The 13,061-nt window shown below is 29.4% G+C and overlaps 2 protein-coding genes across 3 annotated transcripts; one reads left to right on the top strand and one right to left on the bottom strand.

The window, feature by feature from the left end:
- Positions 1-4,765: 4,765 nt before the first annotated feature.
- Positions 4,766-8,991, top strand: LOC101508033 (uncharacterized). 2 transcript variants are annotated; one of them, XM_004496722.4, is made up of 6 exons: positions 4,766-5,136; positions 5,329-5,450; positions 5,589-5,780; positions 6,760-6,880; positions 7,874-8,096; positions 8,205-8,991. In XM_004496722.4, the coding sequence occupies exons 2-6, from the start codon at positions 5,406-5,408 to the stop codon at positions 8,290-8,292; spliced, it is 669 nt and encodes a 222-aa protein (XP_004496779.1). In that variant the 5' UTR covers positions 4,766-5,136; positions 5,329-5,405; the 3' UTR covers positions 8,293-8,991. The 2 variants fall into 2 exon arrangements, with proteins under 2 accessions (XP_004496779.1, XP_004496780.1); XM_004496723.4 differs by lacking the exon at positions 5,329-5,450 and having other exon boundaries at positions 4,773-5,136.
- Positions 8,992-10,033: 1,042 nt separating this feature from the next.
- On the bottom strand, positions 10,034-12,723 carry LOC101507702 (pyruvate, phosphate dikinase regulatory protein 1, chloroplastic). Its single transcript, XM_004496721.4, has 3 exons — positions 12,221-12,723; positions 10,404-11,037; positions 10,034-10,268 (listed from the first exon to the last, which is right to left on the bottom strand). Exons 1-3 carry the CDS (start codon positions 12,623-12,625, stop codon positions 10,165-10,167), a joined length of 1,143 nt encoding a protein of 380 aa, XP_004496778.1. The 5' UTR covers positions 12,626-12,723; the 3' UTR covers positions 10,034-10,164.
- Between the last annotated feature and the right edge of the window lie 338 nt (positions 12,724-13,061).

Raw genomic sequence — 13,061 nt, 5'->3', positions numbered from 1 at the left:
GAATGTTCATTCAATCTCAATATTTTTTTTTATTAAATTTTAATTTTTGATAATGTATTTCATACTACTAAATCTTAATTTTTCGATAGTGTATTTGAAGATGATGAGACAAAACAAGGTAGATAAACATTCACCTTTTATAATTTACAATTTTTTGTGTGGTTTGAGTGAGTTTGATAATTTACAGCTTAGAAGTAAGTGAATCGGCCCAATTTAATCAATTTATATAAGATGAGTATTAGTAATATACTATTTTAACAAACTATCTCTAAATAATTTAAATTCAAATGAATTCTACTAAATAATGTAAGTTCCACGTAAATTTAATGAAACTTATTTAAAAATTTAATAATTTAAGAATATGTTTTTCTTCTTTTTTTTTTATAGAGAATATATGTTGAAAAGACTATGCTAAAGTATGTGTTGGTAACATATCTCTTTATATATCAACGATACTTGAGTACGATAAAAGACACTAAATTTGTATAATTTGATAAATATGAGTTCAAATCTTTATTATAAAAGATACTCACATTTAATGTCTAATATATCTCGAACATGATAAATATAAAGTGAATTTATGAAAAGAAAAAAAAAATCTTTATAATGTATATAGCTGATTGCAATCTACTTTTTATTATATTTGTATTTAAAAGATAAAAGGTATTTTTAACAATTATGTTCTTTCATAATACAATCAATAATGAAATATGATCGAACGTTCAATTTACGTTGTTAGTACATAATTAATTAATTGATTAATTTGTGTCACCACTTTAATTATATGCATGCACAAAATTAATAATAAGTCTGGATCTTTGTGTTTAGCCAAAATATGTAATTATTATTTTGAAAATAATCAAATAGATAATTAAATATCTAATTATGATCCTGATCATATTATCATTTAAATTTGTGTTTTTGAGTAAATTATTCAAAAATAAGAAATCAAGCACAAAAATAAGAAATCAAGCACCAGCTTGCATAATCATGCAAATATTACATGGTCATTTTTCAAGCAATTAATATTGATTTCATCATTAAATTTTAAACCCATGTCATATATATATCAAGATAAAAACACACTTTTATGAGGTATGAAATGATTTGGAAAATCTCTCAACGAAATGTGAAACCAAATTGATGGAAGAATGATTGCAAAACATTTTGATTATTCTTTATAGAAGGACAAAACTTGACAGTTTTGGGAAGTCCAAACTGTATGTTAAGAATGTCAAAATCGCACATCAGACCGCTAAGATTAAATAAAAAATTGCAAGATTAAAATTGAATGCCCAAAAAATGAAAGTTGATCTCTAAATTGATGAGTTGTGAATAATGACACAAGTATATTGTACAAACAATGTTTTGCAAAAAGATATGCATCTTTCTGGTCGCACATAATGTCAACTAACATTTGATAGCTCACTTTAACTTATCCACGTTTTCCATCAGACTCAAAAGCAAGAACATTCTAGGCTTCTCAAGAACGTTCTGGACAATAATATAAATATGTGCTTAATTTTTTTAATCAAATCTGACATTTGGTTGATGTGTCTAACGGTTATGTTCAACTTTATCTTAATTTTTAAGCATTTTTTCATCTATAAAAGGAAGATTAATTAGAAGATAAATGCAATAGTTTCCAAAGCAATTAATCTACACTTGCAAAGCTCTTCTCTCAATATATTTATAGATAATCTTACTGAATTCTTGTTGTTAATTAATCTCAAACAAGAATTGAGAAGTATTTACATCTCAAACACTTTTTTTATCTAACACATCATTTTGTAACTCAAGTTTATCTCTTAAGTTAGATTGAATGTGTTGTAAAAAAATTATAGTTTGAAAGATACTTGTAAAAATCCTTTATGGATTGAAAGGTGACTTTAAAAATTCCTTTTAAGATTGAAAGATGAATGTTATAACTGATTAATGTATAATCAAGAAAGATAGTACACGACATAACTTTAACTTTCTGGTGTTGAGCACTTTAGTGGAAAATTTCACAAATTATGAGAACTAGACTTAGCCCACCTTGGTTGAACTATGATACATTTTATGTGATCTTCTCCTCCCTTCTCTATATTTATCTTGCATTCACTAATCACATTTTACTTATAAACTAAACTATTTTTATTTAAATTAACATATCCAAAACGTTCTTGAGGTTAACGTACTTCAACTATGATTGTTCTTGAGTTAATTGAAATTAAGTGCATGAATTAATTATTTTTAAAAAAATATCACAATTCAAACCTCTCATTTCTTGTGATTTATATTATTGCTTCACATTGAAAGGTCTATTTGGTAAAAAAAAATCTATATAAAAAAAATATTAAAGTGTCTTTTATACCATGTAAAACTTACGTAACTTTTAAAATATTTATTCTCTCTATTATATTTTTCACTTGTTTTTTCCTCCATTTTCAGTCACCACCGTTTAAACACACCGTAAATTTTTATTTTTATTTTAACTATTTCTCTCTCCGTCAATGAGAACTTATGTTGTTGTGTTGGTAATGGAGCTACGTCTTGCTTTTGGATGGGTAACGATTACATGACTTTTTGACGTCTTTTAGTTGTAGATCAATCTCAAAAATAATGTTTTTAATTCTAATTGGAAATGGCGCGGACCTAAGCATATCAAGGTGTTTCTCTGACTGGCTGCTAAGTGCTTACCAACAACGTTGGTGCTAGAACAGGACTTACTACCAGTGTCTCTAATTGCCCTATTATCATAATGCCATTGAGACCATATTTTATGTTCTTTGTGATTGTCCTCACATTGTTGCTCTTTGGTATAAGACTCACAATCGTCTACATTTTCTTTTTGCAATATAATGTGTCTTCTTGAGAATATCATTCAGCAGGGCTCCGTGATAATTTGGTCTATTGTGTTTGAGTTACCCTTCATCACCTTTGGTGTAGAAGGAATGAGTTATCTTTTCCCAGCTTCCCTTTTTGATCTCTGCTTTTATTCTAAACAATTGTTGTAATACAAACTCCTAAATTTTCACTCTCATAATAGCATCAAATAGTATTATTAATTTTTTTTTTATGAACAAATTTTTGTTATCCACGATTATAATAAAAGTTATAATTACTCAGAGAACGAGGATTGATTTGAGTTCATTACGGCTCAATTGTCTCAATCCAATATCTAAAAACAATATCTAAAATAATCAAACACATAATTTTTTTTTAGTAAAAATTAAACATGTCATTTGTATATTAAATCAACAGTCGTTCAATAAGATCAAACAATTTAAATTTAAGTATAGTATTTTAAATTGTACAATCAAAATTAAATTCTTAATTTTTACACTATTTAATCAAAATCGAAATTTTCGACTGGAGGGAATCTAATTTCATGAATTAGGAGAGTAGTTGGATCATGGAGATGGGGATCGAACCTATAAGGCTATGACCAACCGCACTGATAGTAGTAGGTGGGCTTATCTGCTACACGTCACAGCAAAGAACGCAACACAGCAAATATGGGATGTAAAATAAATTATTGCCTAAAAGGCAATTTATGTATCCATTTTAGTAAATTCGAAATTTTGATTTTTTTTTTCTCTACAATTTTGGTCTATATTTTTCTAAAAATTTAATATTTAGTCTCTCTTTTAATTTGGGATTAATGTTAGTGATGTAATAATAATTTATATGATGTTTAAATAAATTTATACAGTAATATAAAAAATCATGATAATTTAAAATTAAATTATTTAATATTACTTTATTAATTTCTGAAGAAAAAAATATTTTTCCCTTAAAAATTTATGCAAACAAAAGAATAAATAATTTTTTTTCAATTTAAAAAAAAATAGTTTTCTTAACTTTAATTTTTTTTTGAAAAAATATATTTTTGTTTAAAAAACTGTTCTTTACTTTAAAAGACTAAAAGAAAATCTGATAAAAATTTAAAAAAAACTTGTTTAATGTATATTTTTTAGTTTTGTAAAAATACAAAGGAAAAGAATGTTTCATAAAAAAAAATATTTTAACTATATTTTGTTATAGTTGGCAACAGTTAAATTTACCAACATAATATACATAGTTAGTAGATATATATTTGAGTTACTTAAACATGTGGTTATAGATTTATTTTATGTTTTTTCATCAATAAAATTTTATTTTTCTTGTGTAAAAAATACTGTCATGGATTGATCTCACCTTTGTATGGAAGATCATTTATTGAAGTTCAAGCCCTTTAAATTGATCTTTATACGATCGGATGATTAATCATTGAAATACATTAGATAACATCAACAACAAAAAAACTATACAATTATAGTATTTTTACCCTCTTTTTTCACCTAAGAAAAATGCTATAGTATTATTCTTTTACTCATATAAAGCTATAGTATAAAGAATAAAGAATACCGATGCAAATGATATACTTCTTACACTATAAATCTTATCGGGATAAAAAATAGAGTGTGGCGTTATACCCAAATTTGTTTCCTATCGTTAGATTTATTTATCAATAGTATTTTAGTATTATATCAAATGAGATACGGTGTTTGTTTGTTAGAAGAATTATTATTATTATTATTATTTTGAGAAATACATTTAAAAAAATAATAACTTTATCATATTAAAATTTCTAATAATAAACACATGACTTTTTTTAAAAGAAATATCAAAATAATTTTCTTAATCTATAACAAATGAATCTGAAAATTTTATTTTATTTCTAAAAGTAAAAAACACTGTTTTGAAAAATGATATAACAAAGTGTTTTTATCTTAATTGTGTAGATTAGACAAAGTCTTTGTATAACTACAAAGTAGAAAGACGAGAGAGAAAGAGAAAGAGGTTTGCAATTAAATATAAACCCATCCCTAATCCTCTGTTAATGAATGTTTGTTTAAAGAAGAAATCCCACATGATCATCATACTCATCTCCCGCACCTTCCAAGCACTTGTACTTTCTTTCTTTTCTACCTTCCAATAAAAATATCACCCATCTCTAATCAGACAAAAAAAAACCTTCTTCTTATAAACTCACTTTGTTTCTTCCACTTTCATCTTACGTTTCTTTCCTCTCTCATTTCCAAGCTTTGTCCATTATCTCAAAACCCGTTTTTTATAAAATAATCATTTTCTGGGTTATATCATTCACGGGTATTTTTCTTCTTCTTTTTCTTTTTATTGGTCTAATAATGTTTTATATTGTTATTGATTATTAATTATAATTATTATTATTATTATTCTTATGTAAAGTTTAGTCTTTTGGCTTGTTGTTTTTTCATGAATCATATATTTCTTCATTTAAATTTTAAATTTTAAATTTTAAATTTTAAATTTTTCAATCAGATACTGTATGGCTATGGCTTAAGCTGTGACCCATTCAATACGCAACTTTTGACGCTGAAACCTTCTTTTCTTCTTTCATGCCCCTTTTTTCCTCTTGGAAAGTGATGGAAATTCCACAGTTGGTAACAATTTTAATTTCTTTTTTTTTTATAATAACTGTTCCATTGAATTTTTCACTCGCTTTTTTTTTTCTTCATAATTTAATTATCACTTTTTTTTTTGTGACAAAAAATTATAACAGTTGTGTTATGTTTTTGTAGGATTTGGGTTCTTCTTCTTGTGAGGCTTTGGAATCAGAAAAGATGAATATTGGTTCACAGAGAATCTTGTTTTCAGATCACATAAACGCATGTCAATACTCATCTGAGAAAGTAGATAGCTTTGTGATTGATATGGATTCTTTCTCTTCCAGCATCAACAAAGATAACATCAATGCGAATTCAAGAACTACAGTAAGAACTTTTTATTTATTTATTTTTATATATATTTTAGTTTGCGATGATTATTTTACTTTTATATTATTTGGCCCATCTCACGAGCAAAACAGAGTCCCTACTATAATTTTTTATTATGTAAACTTAAATAAAATATTGAATATACTACTATAATTCTTGTGATGAGATAATGATTTTTTGATGAGACAATGATAAAGTAACCTGAAAACTAGAAGTAGAAATTCGCCATAATTATAAAGTCAAAACTGCATTGCTTCTTTAACTTTAGTTTAAAGTTTTAGAGAGATTATTTTTAACTTTTCAAAACAAAAAAAATTGTGGAAAAAATAGTCGTATTTTGACATGTTTTTTTAAAAATGTAATTTGTCATTATATATTTATTTTGAAACTGATGTGCAATTTTAATCTCATTAAAATGTCAATCAGAATTCTTTCATTCAATAATACTATTCTTAACTAAAATGTCACCCTAGTTCCAAAATAAGGCCTAAATAACATAGAAATTTCAAATTTCAAAGTAAATACATAACAAATTACATATGTAAAGAAGGCCAAAATAATAACATTATTTTTCATAATTTTGGACAAAAAAACCATTAAAAGTCTAAAGTTGTTGTCATTTAGAAGTATAAATGTAATTTTTGCCTATAATAATAAAAATACATGAGAGGGAAAACATACACGTTATCCACTAATTAACTTTTGTTAAACTTTTGCGGCCATTAGAATCGAATGTCTTTCTCAAACATTATTTTTCTCCACGCCTTAGCCTTTCACCTTTAATTATAATTTTTTAAATTGATCAAGCGTTGAAGATTACAGGAAGCTAGTTAATTAATTTAAAAATTGTTGTTAAGCATTAACTTTGTGTGTGACTTACTCAACTCCACCATTACCAAGTTGCATTCTTCAGTTATTACACTTAATAATAGTACCTTATGATTGGTTATATTTTAATTAAATCGTATATATATAGTTCCAACGGAGCCTATCAAGGAAAGGATCTCAACGTTGGGGAGATAGGAATGTGATTGTGAACGGCAATGTCGACACACTTAACGACAAAGATACTGTCCCTACTACATACTCACCGAAAGGTACCGCCATTAAACTCCCCAAACTATTATTCGTTCATTGTATTAGAAATTTAGGATTTGGATCTTAGTTCATTTTTTATTTTTTTCCCATGTGTGACATGGTAATTCAAACATAAATTTATAGAAAATGTCAAAGTGTTGTGTACTACAAATACAAAAAAAACATGAAAGAATCCAAATTATGCTTTTGTTTTTATTCATCTCTTCCGTTGAAAAAAAACTTTTTTTTTTACAATTATCAACTTTTGGTGTGTTTGTTTGTTTGCATTGTTTGGAAACTTAGGTTCATTGGTAAAATATTAAATCACCAACCTGTGCCTATGTCAGGGCAAGGTGGGTGTCACCTGATTCCTAGGCCTCATATCTATATATTATGATATTGTAAGTATTATTATAGTTGTCTGAATTCCAAAAAAGAAAATAGTTGTCAATTTCATCAACTAAGCTTAGACCCCATAAATGTAGAGGTTTTGGAATAACATCAAACATGATATTATTGATTACACAACGATTTCTAAAACTGAAAATTATTATGAGGAGGGTTGTTTGGCATGGTCCCTGGTGGTTGAAGATTAGTAAAGGTGTAAAAATAGAAAACCTACTAAGTGAAATTGTCAAACTTAGCTCTATGAAATAGATTTATGGGTCAACCATATATACAAGGCTAAAGTGCTATAAGATTATCATATATGTAATTAATATGCTGTTGATACACCATACTTGGGGGCCACATGCATGTAGTGTCAATTATCAGAAATTTGAACATTATTGTGAGCTTGTAATGTACTCGTACAATTTAATTATTTATTGCAAAGAAGATAATAGATCCAACGAAATAATAAATAATGAAAGATATTATAAGAAAAGATTAACATTTCTATCATAAAAAACCAAAATTTATTAGTTTTCCTGATATGTATAAATAACCTTAAAAAGACAAGACCGGATGAAATTGTAAACTCTGAATTGAATATTGATTTTATTGAACTGCAGCTGCTCTGGTAGGATCCTGCAAATCAACGGTCACAGCAGCGGGGTCCACACAAAATTCAACAAACTCACAACAGCAGGTACACCATCAAATTACTGTCACAGCTAGTAATAACATGTGTAACACCAACACAGAAAACAAATGTATAACGAGGAGGAATAGTTTTGGACGATCTTCTTCTTGGCTCCTAGACCCTAAAAAAGTTCTACTTGCCTTTGCCACCTTGTAAGATTCAATCAACTCTTATATAAATAACTCCATTATTTTGGTTCTGCTTTTAACTTGATTTTTGGTTATTAGTATTTAACACAATTTTGTGTGTTTTGAAAACAGGTCGAGTGTGGGAACATTGTTACTTATATACTTGACTCTTACTATCAGCAAGCAAAATGGAGCTGAATATGGTGGTGATTTGCAGTAGTTAGTTACCGATATGCCACCGATTTATACAATGAGATTTTGAATCTAAACCTGCGAACCAAAAGTTCGAAGAAGACAGAAAAGAAATGCATAAGTTGCAAATGGTTGCTAGAATTTCCACCATGTTAAAGTCAGAAATAGTTACCTCTTATGGAGCTACAAGAGGCAAATCATTGCAATGATGCAGTGTGATAGAGAGGGGGAGGAATATTTCTTTTACAATAGCTGATAAAGATCACATGGAAGAGGGAGAGTTTTGGTTTATTTGGTGTGTCTTATTTCAGGGCATAGTGGAGTTGGAGGATGAGAAAGTTACTTTTTGCTTTTTCTCTCCTTAGGATTTATATTCCTAACCTGTATGTATCATTCAGTTTTGTTTTGCTGTTACATGCAATCCAATTGAACCTTTTCCTATGTTTGTAAAATTAAAGCGAAGACAGGGAAAAGGAGATGTGAAAGGAAAGGAAAGGCAATAGTGCAATACATATGAGAGCTACCTACAAAGCTACAAAAGTATACCTGTGAGAGCAATAGCCACTAAAGACATGCACGCTCAATGAATTTTTTTGTCTTTATCAATAAAGTTGGAATCCACTAGTTGTTTTTTTCCGGGGACAAATAATGTTGATATATTGGGAAACCTTTTGGAATAAACTAGGTGTATGAATCATTTTGTTTAATTTGGAAATTTTGTATCCTATGTATTTTGGTTGGTCTAAATAACTAGAAGCATGTGAAGGTTAAGGTTAGATCATTTTCCTCAACAAAGAATCTTAGTGTATGTTTGAATGAGCGGTGTCTTTGGCAAAATTACATAGACAATGTGATTTTGTTGAAGCTTGCAGTGATTATGTCGTTTTCACATTGAATTTAAACACGCACTTTTGTTAAGAGTTCAAATTAATCCATACACTATAGTTAGGTGACCAAGAACAAAATATTAGCAACTCAATCTACAAAATTTGTGGCTATGATTAAACTTGTCAATTCAAACGAAATGAATGAAATAAAGAAAGAAACTCATCATCCACCCGCCCTTGTTTTTGTGCCTGCCTAGAGGCATGTTTGGTACACCAGTAATCATACATAAATATATTATAGGTTGCTTCGAATCTAAGATTTTCCAACATTTTTAGCATGCTATGTATTTTTTTCAACAAGTGAAATGAAAACACAGTGCACGAATATTAAATCCCACCGAATAATTTGGTAAGAAAATAAATATCATACATATCAATAAACAATGCCGGTATAACAATTAAGTAAAACTAGATCCACAGAGACAACTAGAGTCAATTAGGCAAGCAATACCTAGAACAAATTTCTATGTCCGAAAAAAGCTTTGTTGACATTTTACTACTTAGAAAACCAAACCATGGAGAAATACTTCACCAATTTGGCAAGAACATAGCTTGCTTTCTCTTGAAGGAAGGGAAACTGCATTTCCACTTATTCATTGAACTCCACTATATTTTTCACAAAAGAGAAGTCACCAGCACCCACCAAATTCGGTGGTGGAAGTTTTACAATTATAGGTAAGTTCATCCGAGCAAAACAGCTTTTCCACAGTTGGGTCTGGTAAGATACAGTTTAAGATTTACTATCATTCCTATTTCTTAGAATCGAATTACTTATAATACAAGTTTTCAAATTGATAGTAATGTTCTAAAATATAACATGGAATGATATATGAATATGACACACAAAAGACATACCTGTTGGCTAAAATATACACTCACAAATAATGGTAAAAGAAAGTAAGCTGTCTGATTATGATAAATGATTTATGAGTAGTTGGCTAACTCTGCATATCATAGTTTACAACTTTGGTGCTTTACAATATGAGGCCCAGCAAGAGAAAAAATTGACATCTCTAATAGCGTTTTGAGATGCTAGACATCGTGCACTTATGCTTCCGGTCGTGAAACAGTCTCAATACAACTGCTGCAGTTTCTTCGATCGCTTTTGCAGTCACATCTGTTAGTTAATAAATTTAGACTTCATTAGCATTAGTTTTAAGGTAATATTTTGCAACTCCCTTTGAAATAATCTAAATCACAGTTTGAATTATAAAGTTTAAATGTTAAATCGGGTAGAATTTAAACTCGTTACCAATAACCGGCCAGACAGGGTTCTGAGCAAAGAGCCTTCCTGCAAATTCAAGTTCCTCTCGAATATAATCCATCTCCGAGTAATTAGTCCTTGATCCTGAACTGAATCCCAATGTTTTAGCCCTTGTTTTTCTAATATCCTGTAAAACACCATGATTTATAGTCAATCCAAAAACCTTCTTTGGATCCACTTGAGAGAGAGTCCTAGGCATTTCCACACCCATCACTATGGGTACATTGGCGACCTTATACCCTTTCTGAGCAAGATAAATAGACAAAGGCGTCTTCCCGGTGCGGGAAACCCCGGTGAGAACAATATCAGCCTTGGCAAGATTCTGCGGAGACGCCCCATCATCTTGCTTGATGGTGAATTCAATAGCTTCAATCCTACGAAAGTAATCATCAGAGAGAGGAACGCCGGAAGCACCACGAGGAAGGCCAGAGGGGGAGACACCCAAATGAGAAGCAATGGCCTCTGTAATGGGTCCTAGTACATTGGTGGAAGGCACACCCCATAATTTGCAGGCTTTCTCAGCTGCTGAAGCTAATGAAGAATCAGCTAAAGTGTAAACAAGCAATGCACCTTCCTTCACTGCTTGCTTTATTATCTCTAATAACCTCTCTCCATCATCAATCTAATCAATAACAATATATTATAGCTACAGTTAAATTTAAGTCATTTTGGATAAACAACTTAGTTGAGCACCTATGGCATAAGTGCGTATCATATAATAAAAGATGGCAAATGCTAATAAGTGCCCCAATGTCACTTGTTAAATATCTAAATATATAAATATTATTGAAAAGTGCATTGAAAATTGTATATTCAACTGTTGAAAGTTCATATTTTGTTCTTTTCAATGTAAAATTTATATTTTTTTAATCTTTAACAAGTGCCTTTAGCCCATAAAAGATAAAATAAAGTCAAAGTGCTTTCTGATACTCTCTCTAATTTCAAATATAAGCAACAACAATAAAAATCGTATTTTATGGTCTAAAATATAACTAATACTTAATTAATTTTGTCATATTTAATGCTATTATTTCTAAACTACCCTTTAATTAATCTTTAATTTATTCTTGTGAAAAATGTTCCTACAAGCTATAAGAGGCAATTTAGAGAATGCAATTACATTTTTTTTATTACTTCGAGAAAATTAAATGAGATCAACTACCTTTCTTAAAGAATGTGAAATAATTGTTTTTTTGCTTATTTGAAATCTACGGATGGAAACTATAAACTATTTTCCTAAACTATCTTGAACAGCTAATGTTGAAAAACACCTTTATAAACTAGAAGCTATAAACTATAAATATGTAGTACGTTATTGTCATATGCTCTCTCAAATAGCCTCACGGTGTCTATGTTATTGAATAAACCCAAATAAATCAATTGAAATCCATCCCAAATCTTAAATAAATAATAGTAAACAAAAAACAAAAAACATACATTGTGATTTGTGAAAATCAAAATTAGCACATGTTTGGTTCCACTTTTGAAGGAGTAAAATTCAATTCCGGAAGTGTATAATTGATTCCGACATGTTTAGATGTTTTCAAATTGAATTGATTCTACGTCTATAATTGATTCTAACTTTATTTTACAGTGAAACTTAATGTTCAAGTCATTTTTACATGATAATATACAAACATAAATTATTTTATATTCATCTCACTTTTAACTAAATTCAATTTTACAAAATCTAACTTTCAATAATGGCAGAAACAAACACGTATCGAAAAGGTGTGGTATATGATAGTATTATTGTATGGATATAGAGCAAAAGGATAAAGAATGAAGGGTTGGAAAGGTTTTACCCCAGAAAACAAATGGGTACTGACGGGGCAGCCACGGTCGACCAAGCAGTAATCGAATTGACCCAAAGCGGCGTTAACGCAGTGTTCGGCGGTCCAACCGGTTCCGTCGGAGACAATATAAATGGAATTCACAGCACTGAACTCAGCGTCGTCTTCACTGACGGCGTGGTCTGGGTTAACGGCGAGTGGAACTGTAGGTTGAGAGTGGTTGGGTTCTAGGGTCTGGGTTCGGGAACTAGACCGGTCTAATTTGTGACCGGAGCGTATCGCACGTGCCCTGGACCACCGGTTCAGCTGGGGGCTGACCTTGGTTTTTCGTGTAACTGACTTGGATCCAGTCTCGTTGTTGCATGCTCTGATTTGTAGAACGGGATGGGTGTTTGGACATAACCGTGAAATTGGCATAATTAGTAACTGTTTCAGATTACTATTTTTTAATGAAGTTTCAGATTTTGCTGATATGAAATGCTACAACCCCATTCATATGGTAAAATAGTACTCCCTCTATCAACTTTGGTTATTTTAATATAGTACGCATATTAAAAATCAAAAAATTTAGATTGATTTCGTGTTTTTACCTTTTTACTCGTTAACTATTTTTATTTTAGGACATTTGTTAGCATTCTCCACTTATTTATTTATGTATGTTTTATGATTTTCGAAGATATAAAAAGAAAAACATTAGTAATTGTATTTTACTTTTTGAAAATACAAAAATTCTTGAACAAACATAAATTACTCAAAAGATTTAAGATAAGAGGCGAAAGGAGTAGTAAACTAAATTGTTGTTTAGTTCTTAGTTATTTTTAGATTTTATTTTGTTATTTAAGTTTTTTTGTTT

Source organism: Cicer arietinum, chromosome 4, assembly GCF_000331145.2.
Source record: "Cicer arietinum cultivar CDC Frontier isolate Library 1 chromosome 4, Cicar.CDCFrontier_v2.0, whole genome shotgun sequence".
In the NCBI taxonomy this organism is placed as follows: domain Eukaryota; kingdom Viridiplantae; phylum Streptophyta; class Magnoliopsida; order Fabales; family Fabaceae; genus Cicer; species Cicer arietinum.
The sequence above is the reverse complement of the archived record's forward strand: the minus strand, read 5'-3'. Positions and strand labels throughout refer to the sequence as shown.